Source organism: Ranitomeya imitator, chromosome 2 (genome assembly GCF_032444005.1).
Source record: "Ranitomeya imitator isolate aRanImi1 chromosome 2, aRanImi1.pri, whole genome shotgun sequence".
Lineage (NCBI taxonomy): Eukaryota > Metazoa > Chordata > Amphibia > Anura > Dendrobatidae > Ranitomeya > Ranitomeya imitator.
Genome location: NC_091283.1, coordinates 829,235,393 through 829,259,490, shown reverse-complemented (window position 1 = coordinate 829,259,490; position 24,098 = coordinate 829,235,393). Strand labels below are relative to the sequence as shown.

The 24,098-nt window shown below is 46.4% G+C and overlaps 1 protein-coding gene across 1 annotated transcript in view; it reads right to left on the bottom strand.

Annotated features, from left to right (window-relative positions):
- LOC138666007 (prominin-1-A-like) overlaps positions 1-24,098 on the bottom strand; it is a 78,788-nt gene that overhangs the window by 45,103 nt on the left and 9,587 nt on the right. Inside the window, exons 2-3 of the mRNA XM_069754058.1 lie at positions 12,813-13,342; positions 388-443 (exon numbers count right to left, since the gene is read on the bottom strand). Of these exons, the coding sequence (XP_069610159.1) occupies positions 388-443; positions 12,813-12,942 (186 nt within the window). The 5' untranslated portion in view covers positions 12,943-13,342. The remainder of the gene's footprint in view (positions 1-387; positions 444-12,812; positions 13,343-24,098) is intronic.

Below are 24,098 nucleotides of genomic sequence, written 5' to 3'. Positions count from 1 at the left end.
ACCCCATTTCTGAGCTCCTCATAGTTAATTTATGAGCGCAAACGGCATCAAAAGTGAAAATGTGCAATGAAGCACAGGGCCTGAAAAAAGACAAATAGTGAAACAAATTGAAAAAAAGAAGTTTCAGACCCTAATATATGTATTTAAGTAGAAAAATAAATTGTCCCCACAGCTTCTTTCATGACCCTATTTCCTTCTCAGATAGTGTATTTGCTTCTCCGGATGAACCATCTAGAAAGCAGCAGCACAATCTGTGTGTATCACTCCAGAGCTGGATTCCCAGCTACACAGCTCAGTGCCATTCTGAAAAGTCACTTGAAAGGAGTAGTGCGCTTCAGACAATTAGCATCAGCAATATTAAGGCACAATTAAAAGATGAGCACTTACCTCTCTAACTTCATCAGCAGAAAAAGGTTCTTCTTTAATTACCCTTTCAAGGAAAGCTGCAAACAAGATGGAAAAAAAGGGTAAATGTGGAAGGATCGCAGTGGATTCCATTGTTTTAATCACAGAGATAGAGAAAGGCTCCGCTCAGATCTGTGCTGTGTCCCAAGCTACCATGGGGCCAAGACGCCAGCCCCAGTTACAGAGGAAATCAGACAAAAAAGACCTTTGGGAGGCATTACAACATCGTAAAATACATGTTTTATTTTTTTGTTTTAGGACTAAATAAAATGAATAATACAAAAAACTGGGGGAAATAAAAAGTATACAAATTCACATTTTAATTTTACTATCCTTATGTGTCTGATATGTAAGAATAATTGCTATGGAAAGGAGATGTGTTTATATGGAATATTTAATGGTCGTTTATGATCATAAAAAAAGTGAAAGAGTTTCTCTATATAAATGTAACAATAGTTAAGCCCCACGTGACAGAAAAGGATGAAAATAAATATATATATATATATATATATATATATATATATTCGAGCTCTTTAAAATTCTGTGTACGGTATATTAAAAAAATGTGCTCGGTAACAAGTGGAAAAAAAAAAAAAAAGTCTTAAGCTAGTCAAAAAAATGTCACCCTCGTGTACTCAAAGACTGCAAAGCCATTGTTGCAATTCCTATTAATATTAAATTAATATTAATGAGAATGTTCACTCTCAAACCAAACAAAAAAAAAAAAAAAAGGGAAGAACAGGACATCATTGCTTCCAGTTCTGGAAAAAAAAAAGCCTGCACTGGATCCACGAGGGTGACAGCAGATTATTTAGTCATCCATGCCCTTTGTAAATTTTATTTCAAAGTTGGACAAATCACTGATTAAAAGGCCTCACCCGCTTTGGGTATACAGCTCCTATGCAGGCTTATGCGTGTCCATGATTACAAAACTGATCCTGTGCAGTCTGATCCTGTGCAGTCGGATCCTGTGATCCGTCTTCTGTTCTCGACTTCTCGCTTATGACAATTACGTTAGAAGACGTGCAAGACAAGTGGACGTGTCTACGATTGCGGGATCTGACTACGCAGGGTTTGTTTGTAGTCTGTCACCGTGGAGACACATACCGGTACATTATCTTGGTTCAAAACTAGTTTATAGCATTGCCTTCCGGCTCCCTTTAGGCCCTGCAGAAAGCAGGACAGTGGTGCCAGCTTCTATACCGCTCTACTAGCTGTTCTTCTAAGCGTTAATGATTTATCAAGCCTGTAAAGAGCAATAAACCGTGGCCTAGTTCCTGGCATTTCATTATGTGTAGAATTCTTTAGATCTGTGGAAATTTAGGTTTTCAAACACTGATGTCGTTATATTTCTAGCCGATGAGCTCCGATTATAAACTCTTGTTCTTTGATCAAATTGTTGAAAAACTTTTTTTGTATCCGTATTTTCCTCTGGGAAAACTGGGTGACAATCAAGAAAACCATCACATATATAGCGACTGTCCGGAATTTGCAAAATGAAAATCAGGGCAAAAAAAAAAAATGGTGGGGTTTAGGGTTATCATCTGCAAGTGAAAATTCATGATGTCTTGTCTTCCCATAAGAACAGAACCTATAACTGTTATTTCAGCGTCGCTGCGGGTCCTATCAGGGGGTGTTTGCACGGCTTTTGTACAGGTCCATGTGGCGTATAACACCTGTGTATAGCTGCTTTGTTTCAGTGTTTGCTTTCAAGGCTCATTTATAACCCAGGGAATACGTCAGCCATTGACCAGCAGAAATCGGCCTGTGTTATCTGAAACAGTCATTCCTCACATGTCTCATTATACAAACAGTCTAAAGACCCCACACACAAGGGAAAAAAAGGCAACTGAACTCGCCAATTTCTGCCCGACTAGCTGACCATCGGTGTATGGGGCCTCCAGCTCTCTACTGGCAGAGTGTTGGGAAAGAGGATTGGACATGTGGAATTTTCATGCCCAATCTTTTGGTTTTCCCTGAGGAAATGCTGTGGTGTCTGCGTCAGCTGATGTCTCCATATTCTCTACATTAGATGACTCTCGGCAGACTTATTCATGTGCTTTCAAAGAGGAGAGCGGAGAAAGTCGCTGCCAGACTCCTACTTTCTCTTGCCCTACATCAGCTATCAGGAGAAAGTGGGGAGCCCCCCGTACACGTAAGACTGATGACCGATGAAGTCAATAGCGGTGATTTCATTTAACAGGGGTCCTTTACTTTCTGTTCCCAGGGAAAGTTGGGCAAAAAATGTAACTGTTAATCTTTGGAAAAAGAAAATGTAACTGTCAAAAAAAAAAAAATGAGGCTACAAATTAATATATCAAACTTTGCAATATGTTTGTTTTCAGGGATAGTAGCTTCTCCGTCAACTTCTTCCCCTTTTCTCATCTTCTGGATCTCTGTAAAAGTTCTTAAACCTCCTCACCAACAACAAGATCTGTCTACAGTAAAACGCAAAATATAAAATGAGGGAGGAGGGGGATGCAGCTGAAGCTGGTCCGATCTGGAGGAGGAAGTAGGGGCTACATTGGAGACTTCTGATTGGCTCAGAGCATAGCTCTGACATCACACCTAGAATAGACGGGAGGAGAGAATGTGCATTTACACTAAACCAGTGGAGCCCGAAATATATGATTTCTGTTTGCTAATACAGAATATGGGCGCCACAATTAAAGGGGCGCCACAAGCACAGGGGCGCCACAAGCACAGGGGCGCCACAAGCACAGGGGCGCCACAAGCACAGGGGCCCCACAAGCACAGGGGCCCCACAAGCACAGGGACGCCACAAGCACAGGGGCGCCACAAGCACAGGGGCCCCACAAGCACAGGGGCGCCACAAGCACAGGGGCGCCACAAGCACAGGGGCCCCACAAGCACAGGGGCGCCACAAGCACAGGGGCGCCACAAGCACAGGGGCGCCACAAGCACAGGGGCGCCACAAGCACAGGGGCGCCACAAGCACAGGGGCGCCACAAGCACAGGGGCGCCACAAGCACAGGGGCGCCACAAGCACAGGGGCCCCACAAGCACAGGGGCGCCACAAGCACAGGGGCGCCACAAGCACAGGGGCGCCACAAGCACAGGGACGCCACAAGCACAGGGACGCCACAAGCACAGGGACGCCACAAGCACAGGGACGCCACAAGCACAGGGGCGCCACAAGCACAGGGGCGCCACAAGCACAGGGGCGCCACAAGCACAGGGGCGCCACAAGCACAGGGGCGCCACAAGCACAGGGACGCCACAAGCACAGGGGCGCCACAAGCACAGGGGCGCCACAAGCACAGGGGCGCCACAAGCACAGGGGCGCCACAAGCACAGGGGCGCCACAAGCACAGGGGCGCCACAAGCACAGGGGCGCCACAAGCACAGGGGCGCCACAAGCACAGGGGCGCCACAAGCACAGGGGCGCCACAAGCACAGGGGCGCCACAAGCACAGGGGCGCCACAAGCACAGGGGCGCCACAAGCACAGGGGCGCCACAAGCACAGGGGCGCCACAAGCACAGGGGCGCCACAAGCACAGGGGCGCCACAAGCACAGGGGCGCCACAAGCACAGGGGCGCCACAAGCACAGGGGCACCACAAGCACAGGGGCACCACAAGCACAGGGGCACCACAAGCACAGGGACGCCACAAGCACAGGGACGCCACAAGCACAGGGGCGCCACAAGCACAGGGGCGCCACAAGCACAGGGGCGCCACAAGCACAGGGGCGCCACAAGCACAGGGGCGCCACAAGCACAGGGGCGCCACAAGCACAGGGGCACCACAAGCACAGGGGCGCCACAAGCACAGGGGCGCCACAAGCACAGGGGCGCCACAAGCACAGGGGCGCCACAAGCACAGGGACGCCACAAGCACAGGGACGCCACAAGCACAGGGACGCCACAAGCACAGGGACGCCACAAGCACAGGGACGCCACAAGCACAGGGGCGCCACAAGCACAGGGGCGCCACAAGCACAGGGGCGCCACAAGCACAGGGGCGCCACAAGCACAGGGGCGCCACAAGCACAGGGGCACCACAAGCACAGGGGCGCCACAAGCACAGGGGCGCCACAAGCACAGGGGCGCCACAAGCACAGGGGCACCACAAGCACAGGGGCACCACAAGCACAGGGGCACCACAAGCACAGGGGCACTCTAAACATCACTGTGGTTAGTATTCTAGGGGAATTTGACTACAATGTCAGAGTTTATGAGTGACTGGATCAATAGGTAACTTATAGAGATATATAATTTTTATTTTTTTCCCCTCGGGCGGGTGGCTGCACAGTCGGGACTCAGGTCCTACTTTTACATTATCTATTTTAACATCTGCTGACAAAGCAAGGTGAACTACAAGAGGTAGGTCCTGTCCCGATGTGGTACACCTTGTCGCTGTGGGATGGTTTTTACACCTTTTTTTTTTCTAAAGTAGTGTTAACTAATGGTGATGAGTGAACGTGCAGGGATCAGGTGCTAACCGAGTGTCTTCGGCGTTCTCGAAAAGTCCCCGCGGCTGCATGTCTCATGGCTGTTCGACAGCAGCAACACGTGCAGGGATTGCCCAACCAACAGATTAAAGTAAGTGGATTCTTGGGACCATTAGGAATGCTATGATTAAGGGCGGCAATCAGACCAGAATGTTTTTTTTTTAATCGGATGGACGTGCAGGCGAAATCTTTTTTCCTCTCTGCACTTTGGCTGTCCTCTACCGGCTGGATTCGCCGCCCTCCAACAAATGCATCCAGTGCACCCATATTTTATTCGTTTTAATAAAATGACCAATGCACCCAGAAACTAAGGAAATGGTGTGTATGGGGAGAGGGTTAAATAAAAAGTAAAATCAGTTATCAAATCTGTCGGTGTACAGTCTGGCAGACTTCTGGGAAACAGACAAAACAAGTCTTCCTTTAATAGAACCCATGTCGTTTGTTCGTCCAGCGAGATGATTTTTAAGTTTGCTTAAAAAAATGATTGATGGGCAGTGAATGATATTCACATCCAAATACCATCGTATGAACAATTGCTCTGTGCGCATGGGAGTGCGGTCGGCCTGTCTGAACAGATTTGGTAATCAGCCATCGGTGGCCGTTAAACGGCAGCGCTCAGACAGTGTAAATTGTCCAAATTCCCTGTCTCTTAAGTAATTTGAAACCTCATTTGCACCAATCCAATCCTCCTGCCTCCCACTCCAAAAATATTATTAATAAATCTAGTAAAAAAAACATATCTACAAAACATGGAGGAGGAGGGGGATGCAGCTGCAGTACTTCTCCCTCAGTGCCTGCTGAGACTAATGCTGTGAGAGGGGAGGAGGAGCATAACAGGTAAGCCCCAGGGTTAGTTTCATGGCTTTCTTTATAACTGCAATATGCATGATAGTCTATGGTAGAAAAGTATAAAGATCCTTTTTGTCTAAAGGTCATCGAGGTTTTTTTTTTAATCAGATATTTTTATTAAACCATCAAAATTGTGCATAAACAATAAAAGGAATAGTTTGTTTTCAGCAATATACAAATACACAATACTTTTTTTTGTTAGAAAACTTATTTAGTCCCAAACCAAACTCCCACCCCCCTTCCCCCCACCCACTAGAGACCTGTCAAGAGTCATCCCCCACTAAATTATCACATACAAAAGTACAAGAAGAGGAAGATGACTTGTCAAAAAATATTTCCATAGGGGCAAAAGGTCTTCAGGTCACATTGATTCAAGCCACGGGCTCCACAACCTGTCAAAGAGGTCCATCTTGTTCCTCCTAACGTAGATACTCTTCTCCAAAGCAATGATATGGTCCACTTGCTTCATAAAGTCTCTCCTTGTTGGTGGCTCTTCCCTAATCCAGAATTTGGCGATCAACTTTCGCGCAATAAATAACAGTCTAGCTATAACCGTTTTATACAGCTTATCAGTTATTACCTCCTCCACATAGCCCAAAACACATACCAGAGGATCCCGAGGCACATTACAACTATATGCCAAACCCACTTTATTCAACACCACCACCCAAAAGGAGGACAGCCTGGGGCACTGCCACAACATATGAAGGATGCCCGCTTCGGACTGCGAGCATCTAGGGCATTCTGAATTAGGCCTTAATCCGGCTTTAAATAACATGTCTGGGGTTCTGTAAGCCCTATGAATGACAAATAATTGTGACAGCCTACCAGGCTCACTCATTGATATCTTGGGCACATAATCCAATACTGATTCCCATCGGTCATCATCAATCGCCCCCAGGTCAGCCTCCCATTTCGCCCTTGCTCTAATAGGGTGCTCCGCCAGAAAAGAAAATAGAAGGAATTCATATATACCCGAAATCACCCCCTTCGTGCCTCCCCCTTCAAGGATAAAATCCAGCATAAGATCCACCTGGATTTCAACAGGCCCTCTCTTACACTGTGCCCGGTACGCATGAGAAAGACGACGGTATTGGTACATCTCAGACTCCGGGAGTAAAAATTCTTCCTGCAATATCTCAAAGTCTCTAATTCTACCCTGATGTAAAATCTGGCCCATCCGAGAGATGCCTGCCTCCCTCCAAATATGAAATCCCTCCATCTGTCTAAACTCCTGTAGGACACAGTTGTTCCAAATGGGTGAGAATCTAGTGAGTGCCCGTACACCCCTAATTCCTTTAACTTTATCCCACACCTTGTGAATGAGCCTTACAGTGCAAAATTTAGAACCTTTCTCACGGAAATGTCCCCCCTCTAGGCCCTCACTCAACACCTTTGTCCCAATCAATGATCTCAGGCTGCAAGGTGCCCGCATCCCACCTGACCCATCTCCCCATCCCTTGAAATGCTGACACTGTGAGGCCAAAAAATACAACCACGGATTGGGCAATGCCACCCCTCCCTCCGTCTTTGGTCTCTGTAGAGTTTCCTGTTTAAATCTGGGGCTCTTCCCACCCCAGATCAGCTCACCAAACAAAGATCTAATCCTCCGAAACCTATTCTGCGATATCCATATAGGGGAATTGTGCAACACAGAGTAACTGCGGCATCACAATCATCTTTATCAGGTTTATCCTACCAATTACCGATAAGTGTAGCTTTTTCCACGCCTGGACCTTGGTACGTATCTTACGCAGAAGAGGTGCCAAATTCAGTTCCTCAAAGCTAGTCAGAGGGAGTGCGATCTGAATCCCCAAGTACTTAAATTTCTCAACTAGCCTCAACCTTGTGACAGAGTTCCCCCCATCACCGTCCCCACTATCCCCATCTATCAACATCATATTCGATTTGTCCCAATTGATCCTTAAGCCCGAATAACTCCCGAATTCCTCAATAATGGCCTCCGTCTTTACCAAGGTCCCCTCGGAATCCTCCAAGAAGAGCAGGATATCATCAGCGTATAACGCTACTTTTTCTTCCGCCTCCCCGTACATAAAACCTTTCACCTCCCGGGACCCTCTGATCTTTGCGGCAAGGGGTTCCACCGCCAAGGCGAAGAGCAGCGGGGACAGAGGGCAGCCCTGTCTAGTACCTCTAGATAAAGAGAAAGTCTCAGAGAGAGCGTCATTCACTCTAATTTTGGCCACCGGAGAAGAGTACAACAGCCGCACCCATGAGATAAATTTAGGTCCAAACCCCATTCGTTCCAGTACTGACCACAAATAACTCCACTCCACGCAATCAAAAGCCTTATGAGCGTCCAAGGATACCACAACCCGTTTGCCAACATTGTCAGAAGGGATTTGCAAATTTAAAAATAACCTTCTCAGATTAAGTGCCGTTGATTTATTGGGCATAAAGCCTGACTGATCCGGGTGAACCAGTCTGTCAATCACCCTAGATAACCTGTTTGCCAGAGCTTTTGCCAGTATCTTAATGTCAGCCGTCAAAAGTGAGATTGGTCTATAGGATTCTGGTAATTGTGGGTCCTTGTCGGCCTTAGGGATAACGACCACGATAGCCTCTCTCATTGAAACAGGTAACTCCCCTCTTTCCAATGACCTATTATACACCTCCGACAGTTTGGCCAACAAAGTTTCTTTCAATACCTTGTACATCTCAGCTGGAATACCATCCGCCCCCGGAGCCCTACCCCCAGCAACCCCCGCCAAAGCGGCCCCCAATTCTTCCTCCCCAATCGGCTCCTCCAACAACTCACAGTCTTCTTTACTCAACCTAGGCAGGTCAATCCCCTCCAAGTAGCCCGTCATGTCCTCAGCCCCCCTGTCCACACTTGAAGTATATAGCTTATTGTAGAATTTCCTAAACACTTCCAAAATCTGCTCCCCCTGAGTAACCAATATTCCATCTTCCCTCCTAATGGAGTAGACATGAGAGGAGTCCCTCTGTGCAGACGCCACTACCGAAAGTAAATGCCCCACCTTTTCCCCCTCTGAATAGAAAGACGCTTTTTGAAAGGCCCGCAATCTCTCCGCCCTTCTCAAATATAATTGATTGACCTCCTCTTGGGCCTTCCTCATCCGACTCTGAGACTCCTTAGTACAATGGGCCCCCAATGCTGCCTCAGCTGCCTTCAGTTCTTCCAGAATAGCTTGATCCTGTACTCTAGTCCTAGTCTTGTGTCGTGAAATGTCACGAAACAGAATCCCCCTTAAATACGCCTTCATGGTGTCCCATACTACGTGGCATTCCGCACTCCCGTCATTAATCCTAAAAAACTCCTCTATTTCAGCCCCCACCCTTTCCATGTCCAAGAGTTGTAACCAGGAGGGGTGAACCTTCCATCCCATCTTCCGTGAACCAACCTGTTCAGATAATTTTAATGAGACCCGAACTGGACTATGATCTGATAGAATCCTGGGATTATATTCCACCTCACTTAACAATTCGTTCATCCCATCATTGCCCATGGCGACATCGATACGAGACATAGAACCATACGTGGTCGAGTAACAGGAATAAGAATAAGTATTAGCGTTTCGAACCCGCCATAAGTCAATCCAGCCTATTTCTCTAAGGTAATTCCCAAAAGGAGTGCCATTACCGTCCCTACGTAGCGGAGCGTGATTACTCTTATCCCAATGGTCGTCGGCAATATTGTTCACATCTCCAACCACCAGAGGAGGAACCCCGACCCACCCTCTCATATGCTCCAAAATCTCTTGAATTTTCTTACCAGAATACGGCGGGGGTATATATATTGAAACAATGCAAATCAGACGGTTAAGAATTTTACACACCAAAAGGACATACTGACCATCTTTATCAATTTTAACCTCAACTTCCTCAAATGGAGTACTAGTATGGATCAAAACAGACACCCCCCTTGCATAATTAGAGAAAGTCGAGTGATATGCCCTGCGCACCCATTTTTTCTGTAACATATCTACTTTTTCCTCCACTAAGTGAGTTTCTTGCAGGCATATCACCGAGGGCCTCTGTTTCACTAAGTACTGAAATATTGCCGCACGTTTAGTAGCGTCCGCTAGCCCCCTAACATTCCAACTTATAATATTAACCTTCCCTCCCATTTCCTTAGAAAAAGGTATAAAATAAGAATTGTCTCTCCCAGGTCTCCCCCAATGCCCTCCTCCCCCCCCTTCCCACCCCCCATCCCAACAACTAACCCAACCTTCCCCATCTAAAACTCAAGATAACTCAGATACTCCGAACTTTCTTTCTCTATATGAGAACCGAGGGCACTTAGTATACCCTAGAACTAAGTCTTTTGCCGTCCATCTCTTCCCCCCACACCGCGACCAATATGAAATATTCATTACGCCGCCGAACATAATACTGTAAACGTTAGGTGCAGTTGAACCATCTGCAACAGTAACATTCAGAAAGGACCCCTCCAACGAAGAGAGGCAGAACCAGCAGAGTCACAATCCTTCCGAAACATTCTTAACGGTTCCGCTCAGTGCCAATCTTCTTGGCGTTGGTGTCCAGCCATTGCATCGCCTCCTCCGGATTTTGAAAAAATTGAACACGGTCCAGCGCCACCACCCTAAGCTTAGCTGGGTAGAGCATTGAATATTTTAGGTCCAGTTCACGGAGCCGTCGCTTGACCTCCCCAAACTTCATTCTAAGTTTCTGCACCGATGCCGAGTAGTCCGGATAAATGGAGATCCGATTCCCATTTATGCTCAGGCCATCACTCAGCCTGGCCTTTCTCAGTAAAGTCTCCCGATCCCGGTAGTCCAGAATTTTTGCCAATATGGCACGAGGGGCCGAGCCGGGCGGCAGAGGGCGAGTGGGGACCCGATGAGCCCTTTCCACCGAGAAATGTTTGGTAAGGTCTGCTCCTCCCACCGAGTTCTTGAGCCATGCCTCAATATATTCAGTGGAATTATTTCCCTCCACCTTCTCCGGCACCCCAATTATTCTTAAATTGTTTCTCCGAGATCGGTTTTCCAAATCATCTGTCTTAAATTCCAGCTCTGCAATTCGTTGAATATATTTCTTTTCTCTTTTTAACAGTTCTTTTGTCTGATCCTCCACACTGCCCACACGCTCCTCCACCACCTCCACTCTTTTCTCCACTTTGCGCATAGCAGAGTTAAGGGACTTTATTTCAACTGTCAGATCATCCACCCTCAGATTCAGCGCGGCCAAGGCAGATTTGCAGTGAATAACGACAGAGAAAATGTCCTGCAGTGTTGGTTCCCCCATCCTTGGCTGCTGTACCACATCAGAGTCATTGGTCTGCACAGGGCTAGCAGCAGGTGTCACACTTTCTGCACTGTGCGCTCCCTGCGCCCTCCCTGGGGAACATTGCACCTCCACTTCACCGGTCCCAGCGTCCCCTCCACTTTCTTGCCTCATCAGGGCTTCCTCCACCTCAAGTCCCTCTGGACCCAGCAGCAGGGCTCCCCCCTCCTCCGTGCGGGCAAATCGCTCCAGCCGGGCTATTACCTCCAGCCTCCGGCGGTACGTAGCGCTGGCCCTGGCCGCCTCCTCCTCGGCCACGGCGCCATCTTGAATTTTCGCGCCGGCTGCAGGCGCCGACTGTTTGCGGCGCGGCATCTCCGCTCCTCACCGCTTATCAACTCCGGAGCCTTCTTCCCCTCGCCGGGGACTTGCGGGGTCCCTCTGCCCGGTTTTCGGCGTTCGGCGGCGCCTGAAAGGGTAGGTTTAAGGAGCGGTGCAGGGAGAGAGACCCTTCGCACGTCCGCTCACATTCGTCGCTAGGCCACGCCCCCAAGGTCATCGAGGTTTAACCTCTCCCCACCCCTAACACAAATTAAAAGGCTGTTGTCCAAAAAATGCTTTGGACGATTGTTCAGCTGGCAGCTATCTCACCCGACTGTCCCACTTTGGCGAGCATACGTGTTCTCTATACCACACATGCTACAAGACTCCACTGGCCCTAAGGATCGGAAGTCTGAGATTTCACTAGCCAGATCAATAGCCCCCCTTCCTCACAACAATCGTTTGTTGGGGGCCGCCATACACATTAGACTGTCAGTTGAACTTACGGATATTGGCGGATTCAGACAATGTTAGTCGTGTGTTTGTGTTATAATTTTACATTCTATGGTGGTCTAAAGTAGTCAAGGGTTTGTACACAGGGGGTTCCAAACTCAGTAGGAAATGGGGGCTTTATTTGCCATCTAGCAGCTCTTCACAAAACCCAGTATTGGCACTTATTTTTTGTAGCGGAGAGAAAGGCGAAAGAAAAGAAATAAGTGAGGATACAACACTGAAATGTGGAAGCAGAGGGAGGAGAGCATGAAGAGGGCCAGAAAAAAAAGAAGAGGACCAGAAAAAAAAAAAAAAGGACCAGAAAAAAAAAAAAAAAAAGGAGAGGGCCAGAAAAAAAAAATGAAGGCCAGGAAAAAAAAAGGGCCCCCACATTATAGAAGAGAAATATCTAACTGGGTTTCAGAGCGTCATTCCTAGTTTCCCAGACTGAAATGTGGAGATCAGGATACAATGACATTAAACCACTCGGCACAGAACAGACAGGGGGTGGGGTGGGGGGGGGTTAGGGTCCCTTTAAAGATTAAAAATAGCTGTGCCTACAGGATTTTGACAAGTTCCCCTTCTGTGCCCGGCTCGGGATATTTGCATGAACAAATGAAGATACCATGTAAATATGAAAATGTGTAATGGAAATAGGACCCAAATGTGTAAAGTGCTGCAGCGGTGCCAAAGAGCTAACCAAATGTACAAAGCCGCTGAACGCCCCTGCAGCCTGGGACAGACACGGTGCACAGGGTGTGCACCCAAAAGCAATTACAGGGGTCGTACACGGGAGCCCGCTTCTGCCCTAGAGACCTAGGCCGCGTCTATGAACTGATCCCAGGAGGACATCAGCCACCAGGGCAGGAGAGGGCACCCTGCAGGGTCATTTTAGCTCATTTTAATAAGCAGTAGATTGCAAAAATGTTTTTTTTTTTATACATGCACTATCCAATAATATCCATTTATGAAAAACGGGATAAACACCTTAAAAAGGAACTTTGGGGAATTTTAGGGATTTCCCTTCCCAATATACTGACCAGGCGGGAAGGCGTTTCGCTGGACCAGATCCAGATATGAATGGACCATGCTGCTGAAGACTTTCATTGCTCCTTCCTCAGGGGCGGCTTCAGGACGGTACACTGGGTTTGTCAGGTTCCCATACTCCATTTTCCTATTTCTGGATTAGGCTGATGAAGCCAAAAATTACTTAATAAAAAAAAAAAATCCTTCTTAAAGGGCAAGGATCCCAAGTTATAAGATCTCACAGGACACGTGTTTTACAGAGTCACCGAACTCGTTTTTGTTTAGAGATTTGTTTTCTCTGAGGTCAGAGTCTTTTACCACCATAGATTCCACACAAAAAAAAAAAAACAAAAAAAAAAAGTTCTTCAGGTTTCCTGGAACATATTGTATCACGTGAGAAAAAAAAAAGTCAGTTTCCAATTATGAATCCATGAAAAAGAAAAAAGATTTGAAGGAACTGTGCAAATAAATAATTCCACAAATTGCAAGAAGTTTTCAATTCCTCGGGTACATGGGGTATCCTTCCACAGAATACTAGGATGTCCTGCAAGAAAAAAGAAAAAGAAAAATAATGAGTTGAGGGGTGAAAAATATATATTAAAAAAAATATATAATAATATATATTAGATTATATATATTCTGCTTGTTTGTCCTGGCCAGTGCTGCAGGATCAGGAATAGAAGGCTCTCACCCCTCTATTATCTGCAAAATGGAGATACTTTAAGAATTTAACAGATAAACCTTATTTTATCAGCCCCCACCACCGCCCCTGCATTCCACACTCACAGCCAGAGGCCTCCATGCAGGGTCTGCTGGGACCTTAGAGGCAGCAGCAACATCCTTTTTTTTTTTATATAGAATATGCATCAGCAGAAAATTATCTAATCAGGTTTGCAGGTTTGTGATTAATGCAGTTTTTATATTTTTTTTTCGACAAAAAAAAACAAAAAAAACACACCTTACAATTTTCACACTTGCCACTTGGTCCAATTTAGATTCAAAGCCCCCCCAATTCATCAAGACAGGCGTGAACTTGATGAGTGGACATGCTGAAGTCAGAGGCGCCGGATTTTTTAAAGAGTGGCATCTTGCAACAAATCTTACTCCGGACACAAGACAAGCCCTGAAGTCACGTCCTCATCATAAAAAATGCTAACAAAATTTGTGTGCACAAAAAAAAAAAATTAGGAATTAAAAAAAAAAACTTTTCAGATGTTTCATTATCATCACAGACAGGATTAAAATAACTGAAAACACAGGATCCACCAATCACCTCCTCCCCCTCCTGTGCAGTGATATTTGCACATGCTCATTAGACGCCTCATTACAAAAGATAATATGATCTGAGTCAGTCTATTGCTGCTAATGTATGTGCGGCCAGGGTGAAAATGGCAAGGTTTTCATCTTTTTGTTTATATAGATATGAAGTATTAAGTGTATTTTTTTATAAAGTATTCAAAAATGTAAATTTGATACATCGCAGTTCTTCTGTCAGAATTCTCCTGCCGTGTATTTTTTCGGAATCTCAACCCCTACACTGCGGAGGAGATCTGCAGATCCGGCATCTGCAATATGTCAATATTACCTGCGGACTATCACTATGGATTAAAACCTTTAAAATGTAAACATTTAAATCCACAGTAATCCAGCTACAAAATCCCCAAAATTGTGCAAATCTTGCATCTGCGAATTACTCAGCAGAAATTCCACAGAGGATAAGTTCTATGTACACGTACCCTTTGGATCGCTTTGCACAAGCATATCATCCGTCAAAAACAAGTTCAGATCAAAACTATAGAAATAAACTTAAATTTACATTGAGTAATCAAACTCTGTAACAGAGTTGCCGAAATTGACTTATTTTTTTTGTAGGATAGCCTATTAAAATTATATCACTGACAATATTTTTTCAGCATATATTGGAAAACCATAATAAATCATTATGATTATAAGTGATCCAGCTCTACAGTTCATAATTCTGACACGAGACATTATTAATAATAACTGCACCACAGCTGTCAACATGACCTGGTGCCTCCTTCAATCTCTTCCCCTCAGGAATCAAACACTTCATTATGCAGTTCCTGAAATCTTTTCCACTTTTTCTGGTATTATATGCATTAACTGTGGAAATCTTCCCTTTGTCCACCTCCTCACACATATGCTCAGCCCTTCTGATCATTGGTTTGAGCATCTCAGGACCTGGAACCCCTCTGATCTACAAGGAAATTAAAGGGGCTCCAAAATGTAAAAAAATATATATTTATATAGCAAAAGTTGTTACTCTTTAAAAGGGAACAGGTCATGCCCCCAAATCCATTAACCTACAAGCATTCAGTCATAGAGGTGCGGCCGAAGCAACTACAGTCACTGCTCTAAGAAAGACAGCGAGTGGCAAGCACACTTTAGCACTTTGATTGACAGGTCTCCGTGCAGTACATGAGTGAGCTGAGAAAGTGACAGTACAGCCGCTGCTCCCTGCGTAACAAGCAGTGACTGTAGAAGATCCGGGCACACGTCTGACGGAAAGCCGGCGGCTCCTGGGAGGAATAAAGATCATTTTCTCCTGGTAGCTGCACTTTCAGCAAGGCAACCATACAGTATGGAAACGCTATTAAGGCTTCTTACACACTTCCATTTTTAACAATCTGCACAGGATCCATCAAAATGTTGAAAAGACGGATCCTGTGCAGATTGTAAAAAACGGGTGCACTGGGCCTGTTTTTCTGACGGACCCGTCGATGCTATGTGCACCTGTAGTGTATGCATCTTCGCAACGGTTTTATGCTGCGAAAACGCATAAACAAAAAAACCCAGGTTAAAAAGAATTTAAAAAAAAAAACAAAAACGCAATATTCTCACCTTCCGGCGTCCCGCGCAGCAATGACCTCTGATGATATCGCGGTCTCGCGAGACCGCGACATCATCGGGTCATTTCGCAAGGCATTACTGGAAACGCTAGCTGCCTGGAGCATCGGTAACGCTGTGCGGGACGCTGGACGGTGAGAAGAATATTGCGCTTTTTTTTTTTTTTTTTTTTTTACTTTATATCTTGTTACTATTGATGCTGCATAGGGATCATCAATAGTAAAAAGAGAGAGCAAGAGAGAGAATTTCCCTGACTGGAAATTCTTCCGCGCATGCTCAGTTTCAAAAGACGGAACCAGTTGCTGGATTCCTGCTTTTGACAGTCAGCGAAGGATCCTGCGCCCACAGGCTTCCATTATAGCCAACGACGGGCAGCGCAGGACCCGTCACTGAGTGATTTTCCAACGTGCAGAAAAACGTTCCTCTGAACGTTTTCTCTGCCCGACGGACAGCGATTTTCTGACGGATCCAGTGCATGACGGATGAAACGGAACGCCATCCGTCACAATCCATCACTAATACAAGTCTATGGGAAAAAACAGGATCCAGCAGAAACATTTGCTGGATCCTGTTTTTTCAAAAATCGACAGATTTCGATGGGAGCTAAAAGACGGAAGTGTGAAAGAGGCCTAACCTGCAGATTGACAGCATTTGGGGAAGGACAGGTTCCCTGTTAGGCTACTTTCACACTTCCGTCGGTATGCGGCCGTCGCTAAGCGTCGGTGCGACGTACCGACGGACGTTGTTAAAATTCGGCATAACGTGGGCAGCGGATGCAGTTTTTCAACGCATCCGCTGCCCATTCTAAAGTCCCGGGGAGGAGCTAGAGATCTCCGCCCGGGCATGCGCACTCCAAAGTGCAGGATGCGACGTACGAAAAAAAGTTCCCTTGAACGTTTTTTCATGACGACGGTCCGCCAAATACCGACGCATCCAGTGCACGACGGATGCGACGTATGGCCATACGTCGCGATCCGTCGGTAATACAAATCTATGGAAAAAAAAAAACGCTTCCTGCGGGCACATTTGCAGGATGCATTTTTTTTTCCCAAAACGACGCAGTGTGACGGATCTAAAAAGAACGAAGTGTGAAAGTAGTCTAAGGCTTCTTTCACACTAGCGTCGGAATCTCCCCGTCGCAATGCGTCGGGGAGAGATTCCGATGCTAGCGTTTGCTGCATTGCACAATGGGTGCAGCGGATGCATTTTTCCGGCGCATCCGCTGCCCCATTGTAAGGTGCGGGGAGGTGGGGGCGGGGTTCCGGCCGCGCATGCGCGGTCGGAAAAAGCGGTCCGTCGGGAGACAAAAACGTTACATGTAGGGTTTTTTTCTCCCGACGGTCCGCCAAAGCACGACGCATCCGTCGCAAGACGGATGCGAAGTGTGCCAATCCGTCGCAAATGCGTCGTCAATAGAAGTCTATGGGGAAAAAACGCATCCTGCAAGCACTTTTGCAGGATGCGTTTTTTCTGCAAAACGACGCATTGTGACGGATTTAAAAAAAACGCTAGTGTGAAAGTAGCCTAAGACATTCGTATGTCTAGATTTAAGAGCATCTGGAGGTACATTATTATTCTTGGGGCAGAGTCTTATTGTTCATATGTTGCAGCCATGATGCAATTTTACGAGTAGAGATAGACTGGTACATACAAGGACGGCTCTCACATACCGGCGCTAAGAACGTGGCTGCTGGATAAAAAGTTGGCACTTGCTGTTAAGCAGATGAAGGAGAGAACGGCGGCGTGCCAAGCCGACAGCTTCCAGGAACACGTCCGAATGTCGATACCTGCCGGTATCAGGTACTGCGAGGTTTCTGTTTTACAATAACAATCCTGCTATCTGCTCATGAACATAAGGAAGATGTTGGGTTTCGACTAAACAGAGCATGAAATCTGGAAATTCTTAAAAGGGGAATTGGTCACCAGCATAATGTAGGGACTGAGACCCAGATTCCAGCGATGATAGCAGAAAGTGGCTCATATGTACAGAATAGTTGAAAAAGGCCTTGAGGATTTGGGCACATCTCCAATTAGAGCAAGAAGGAAGGATCGCTGCAAGTGTGCGGGATTCTCAGTCGGAAATGCTTGTGGAAAGGCAAAAGGGACATGGTACTATTCAGTCCAAGAGGACGCCGATATACAGATGCCCACCGGACAGATAAACCATTAAGTTACAGAACTCTCAGGTCTTTGTCAAGTAAAAGCAGCAAATATTAAACAAAACAAAGACCCTCTGTATAAGGCCCCAATCACGGGCATGTAAGACTAAGAATTTATAGAACACTAAGTAAAACATTGGAAGTCCAACTACACTGCTCAAAAAAATAAAGGGAACACTTAAACAACAGAATATTACTCCAAGTAAATCAAACTTCTGTGAAGTCAAACTGTCCACTTAGGAACAACACTGATTGACAATCAATTTCACATGCTCTTGTGCAAATGGAATAGACAACAGATGGAAATTATTGGCAATTATCAAGACACCCTGAATAAAGGAGTGGTTCTGCAGGTGGGGACCACAGACCACATCTCAGTACCAATGCTTTCGGGCTGATGGTTTGGTCACTTGAATGTTGGTTGTGCTTTCACACTCGTGGTAGCATGAGACGGACTCTACAACCCACACAAGTGGCTCAGGTAGTGCAGCTCATCCAGGATGGCACATCAATGCGAGCTGTGGCAAGAAGGTTTGCTGTGTCTGTCAGCATAGTGTTCAGAGGCTGGAGGCGCTACCAGGAGACAGGCCAGTACACCAGGAGAAGTGGAGGGGGCCATAGGAGGGCAATAACCCAGCAGCAGGACCGCTACCTCCACCTTTGTGCAAGGAGGATCAGGAGGAGCACTGCCAGAGCCCTGCAAAATGATCTCCAGCAGGCCACAAATGTGCATGTGTCTGCACAAACGGTTAGAAACCGACTCCATGAGGATGGTCTGAATGCCCGACGTCCACAGATGGGGGTTGTCCTCACAGCCCAACACCGGGCAGGACGCTTGGCATTTACCACAGAACACCAGGATTGGCAAATTCGGCACTGGCGCCCTGTGCTCTTCACAGATGAAAGCAGGTTCACACTGAGCACATGTGAGACGTGACAGAGTCTTGAGACACCATGGAGAGCGATCTGCTGCCTGCAACCTCTTTCAGCATGACTGGTTTGGCAGTGGGTCAGTAATGGTGTGGAGTGGCATGTCTTTGGAGGGCCGCACAGCCCTCCATTTGTTCGCCAGAAGTAGTGTGACTGTCATTAGTTACCGAGATGAGATCCTCAGACCCCTTGTGAGACCATATGCTGGTGTGGTTGGCCCCGAGTTCCTCCTAATGCAGAACAATGCCAGACCTCATGTGGCTGGAGTGTGTCAGCAGTTCCTGCAAGATGAAGGCATTGAAGCTATGGACTGGCCTGCCCGTTCCCCAGACCTGAATCCGATTGAACACATCTGGGACATCATGTCTCGCACCATCCACCAACGTCACGTTGCACCACTGACTGTCCAGGAGTTGGCGGATGTTTTAGTCTAGGTCTGGGAGGAGATCCCTCAGGAGACCATCCGCCGCCTCATCAGGAGCACACCCAGGCATTGTAGGGAGGTTATACAGGCACGTGGAGGCCACACACACTACTGAGCATCATTTCCTTGTCTTGATGCATTTCCCCTGAAGTTGGATCAGCCTGTAACTTCATTTTCCACTTTGATTTTGAGCATCATTCCAAATCCAGACCTCCGTGGGATATTAGTTGTGATTTTCGTTGACCATTTTTAGGTTTTATTATTCTCAACACATTCCACTATGTAATGAATGAAGATTTAAAACTGTAATATTTCATTCAGTGATATCTAGGATGTGGGATTTTAGTGTTCCCTTTATTTTTTTGAGCAGTGTATAAGAAGTGGCAGTGAACTCACAGATATAAAATAACAGAACTCCGATGATGTGTTCAAGTCTGTGACTGAAGATCCCATCACGTTGCGGTGCCATAGTAATCTACATTGTTTCTCTAGGTGAGGGACACGTTCATGAAAATGTAGTTGACACGTATGTAACCTTTCCACATAACAGACGAAGACAGAACAAACTAAAACAATCTGGTGAGGCTTCCATCTTTGAAAAAGGGGAGTTTTAGGTGTAGTGTGAACAACTGCAAATGCTCCTCCAATATCACCCATTCAGTAAGGTCTGTTCCAGCAGCAACACCGGTGACATCATGGAACGTACCTCGTGGGACGCACCACCCAAAAATATACATACTATGGTGAACAAGCTTTCCTCAAAGGTCAATAATTGTTCCGTCAAACATAGCATTTCGATACCTGCACAAGGGATTTTTCAGTTTTTACAGTTACACCTATTGACCATACACATAAATCCAACATTAACAGTTTGGAAATTTTGATTAAAAAAAAAGACATTTTACACTTAATATGTTTAATGATTTTTAAAATTGTTTTATAACATTTAATTCTTAGTATTACTGTATGTGGCAGGGATTGGTGTCCTTCATGCAAATATTAAATGTGATCTGTGCTTTGTGTGACTATATGTCTCCTGTACTTAAAGCGCGTTGTAGTTGATGTTCTTTAATTACAGAATTGTTCATCTAGTGCCGGTATCTGCACCTATTTTGCTTATTGGGCTGATTGCTGCAGTTTTTGATAAAATCTTTGTTTTAGTAAGCAGATAATTATCACTAGCAGACTAGTAAACCTTCAGCACATTATAATCCAGCCCTCAGCACTGATTGGCTGCTTTCTGCCTATGCACAGTGTACATAGATCGGACAGTGGCGTAGACCGGGTTATACAGAATTCAGTATTTATAGAGTTGCAACAAATAAAATCACTATTTTATCAAAACTACAGTTAGCAGCCCAGTAAGTCAAACATCACATTACCTTTAAGTTATCCGAGCAAATTGTACACACGGTGTTAGTCATTGGAGATCATAAATATCTGTGATCAGGGCCGGACTGGCCATCCGGCAGTTCTGGCAAATGCCAGAAGGGCCGATGGCAGTAGTGGGCCGCTCGAGTGTGCCGCTGTCGGCACACTCCCCCCGCTGTCGGCACACTCCCCCCGCTGTCGGTACACTCCCCCCACTGTCGGCACACTCCCCCCACTGTCGGCACACTCCCCCCACTGTCGGCACACTCCCCCCCCACTGTCGGCACACTCCCGGCCCCGCATTCAACTATACCGGCGTCATAGATGCCGGTACAGTTGAATGCAATGATGGGGAGAGAGCGTCTGCTGTTGCTGTCGCTCCCTCTCACATCATTCCCCACTCTGCCTGCCACTTACACTGCGGGTGCGCGATGACGTCATATCATCGCACACCTGCTGTGTGACCGGGCGGGCAGACTGCAGCTGCTGAGACCGGAGCCAGGAGCAGCGCGGGGCAAGAGGAAAGGTGAGTAGAGTCAGTGTTTTTTTTTTTTTTTTTATTATCACATGGCATGGCTGCATTACATTCTATGGGGGCTGGGCAGCGCTGCATTATATTGTATGGTGGCTGTGCTGCATTACATTCTATGGGGGCTGGCTGCATTACATTCTATGGGGTCTGTGCTGCATTACATTCTATGGGGTCTGTGCTGCATTACATTCTATGGGGTCTGTGCTGCATTACATTCTATGGGGGCTGGCTGCATTACATTCTATGGGGTCTGTGCTGCATTACATTCTATGGGGTCTGTGCTGCATTACATTCTATGGGGACTGGCTGCATTACATTCTATGGAGGCTGGCTGCATTACATTCTATGGGGACTGGCTGCATTACATTCTATGGGGTCTGTGCTGCATTACATTCTATGGGGTCTGTGCTGCATTACATTCTATGGGGTCTGGCTGCATTGCATTCTATGGGGGCTGGCTGCATTACATTCTATGGGGACTGGCTGCATTACATTCTATGGAGGCTGGCTGCATTACATTCTATGGAGGCTGGCTGCATTACATTCTATGGGGACTGGCTGCATTACATTCTATGGGGTCTGTGCTGCATTACATTCTATGGGGTCTGTGCTGCATTACATTCTATGGGGACTGGCTGCATTACATTCTATGGGGACTGGCTGCATTACATTCTATGGGGACTGGCTGCATTACATTCTATGGGGTCTGTGCTGCATTACATTCTATGGGGTATGTGCTGCATTACATTCTATAGGGTCTGGCTGCATTGCATTCTATGGGGGCTGGCTGCATTACATTCTATGGGGACTGGCTGCATTACATTCTATGGGGGCTGGCTGCATTGCATTCTATGGGGGCTGGCTGCATTGCATTCTATGGGGGCTGGCTGCATTGCATTCTATGGGGGCTGTGCTGCATTACATTCTATGGGGCTGTGCTGCATTACATTCTATGGGGGCTGGCTGCATTACATTCTATGGGGGCTGAGCTGTAATGCTGGATACAGCTGTAATTATATGTTATATAGTCGTGTTACACTCCCCTCACTTCTTGTAACCTACAAGTGTACAAAGATATTATACAGTCACCATGTGACAAGTGGGCCTGTGTGACTTCAAATGACAGGGCTGAATTTTAGTCCCAGTCCGGCCCTGTCTGTGATAACAGAAAAATTGTTTTGATCTTCATTGAAATCACTTGGGTCCTGCAGCTCAAATCCATTGACGTGTGATCTGAGCTGCAGTACCTGAGAACGGCCACTACACAGAGTGCGGAGCTGTGCTGATCTGGCTCTGCAAATCTAGTGGCTGCCACAATGGTAAACAGTTGATCAGTGGGGGTGTCGGACCTTTACTGATCCGATATTGACAACCAATCCTAAGGATAGGCTATGAGTTTAGTAGCGGACAACCCTTTAAACTTGCATTCCAATGCCAAACTTTTTTTTTTTTAATCATCATTGTTACAGACGCCATGACAGATATGATGAATACATAATAAGTGTTGTACTACTCTACTCTGACCCTCAAAATGTAACTAAAGTCTAATGCTTGGTGTCATGTGAAACAGGTGTTCTCCCAAAAAAATCCTGCACCTAACATCTCAAAAACCGCAGTGGCTGCCAACTGGACCATCGACGGCTTCATCTGGCCTTAAAGGGGTGGTTTTCTCACCTTATTAAGTGAGCAAAATGGCTTGCAATAGTAGCAATTCTGCAATTTATTGCCTAGTAAAAATCATCTCCATTCTCAAATACTTTGTCAAGGTTCTAAAGTATGAGTGGTGACCGATCTCCTATGTAAGGAGTGCAGCCCTTTCAAACTCTTTGCTATACAGCTTGTCAGCGCAGCTCTGAAGCTGGCCGAATTGCTGGAGCACTCTATTTGCTCCCAATCCCAGACTCCGCGCACCTGCCGAAAGCCAGACTCCGCGCACCTGCCGAAAGCCAGACTCCGCGCACCTGCCTTTCTCCCAGGCTGCACAGGCAAAGCAGCCTTTGTTAGCTGCACCACAGTGCGCACCATTAGGACCAACCTCTGTGCTGTGCTACAGGAATAAACTGTCAATCATCAGGAGCGCACTGCCACTGCCCCTGCCCCATGGCCAGCAGGAAATCATTCTGTGTGCATAGATTTCTGGTCTAGAAAGGCCATTAATCAGCTTTTATTAGCCCAGGTTGGCTCATCTATACGGCTTCTTATTCTAGGAGGAAACTTTTCTACTGAATTTACATAATAGAAAAGGGGAAATTCCTCTAAAAATGTTCACATTCAAGAATCAGATACACAAAGAAGAACTCCACGGTGTTAGTTTCCTGCTCTGTAGGACGCGTCGTCTTTGGTCACCTAAACCAAGGTATCTATAAATACCCGCCACCTTCGGCCCCCTAGCAGTGCCCCGAGCACCCGACACAGGAGACAATGGGAACAGCAGACATAGAATATACTACGTGTCCGGATGGTTGTAGGTTCCGCACAATGCGACATTTGTGCTTCGGTTGAGTTTTACTTCCTTGATCATTTTATGGCGACTCATGTTTTACAGATCACTTTCACTTAATTATTACTTAGAAATCATCCGCTGGGCGGTAAATGGGCGCGCTACCTCCATTATACGTAGTATTACCAGTTACCAAATCTGCAGAGGATCCGTTACCAGATTTCACAATACAAATGGCGAACACAAAGGGGGCCGCACAGGTGCTAGCTGCTGCCCAAACACTTGTTCTTACAGCGTATGTGTCCGACAACTTATAGAATATATTTTTTTTATAGTGTTTTTGTTTTTTAGACCCGCATTCTGTTTTTCACGCGTGCACACATGGATAATCTGGTGCATATAGGACCGACCATTTTTGGTCGCTTTTTGACCCAAGCTTTCTTAAAAACAAAAAGGTGGTCGCGATGAGCTGTTGGACAAATTCTATTAGGCACATGAAGGGTCACGCGAGCGTAAAATCTCTCATCTGAGAGAAATCGGTTCAATTATGCCACTCACACTGACCTGAACCTCTCA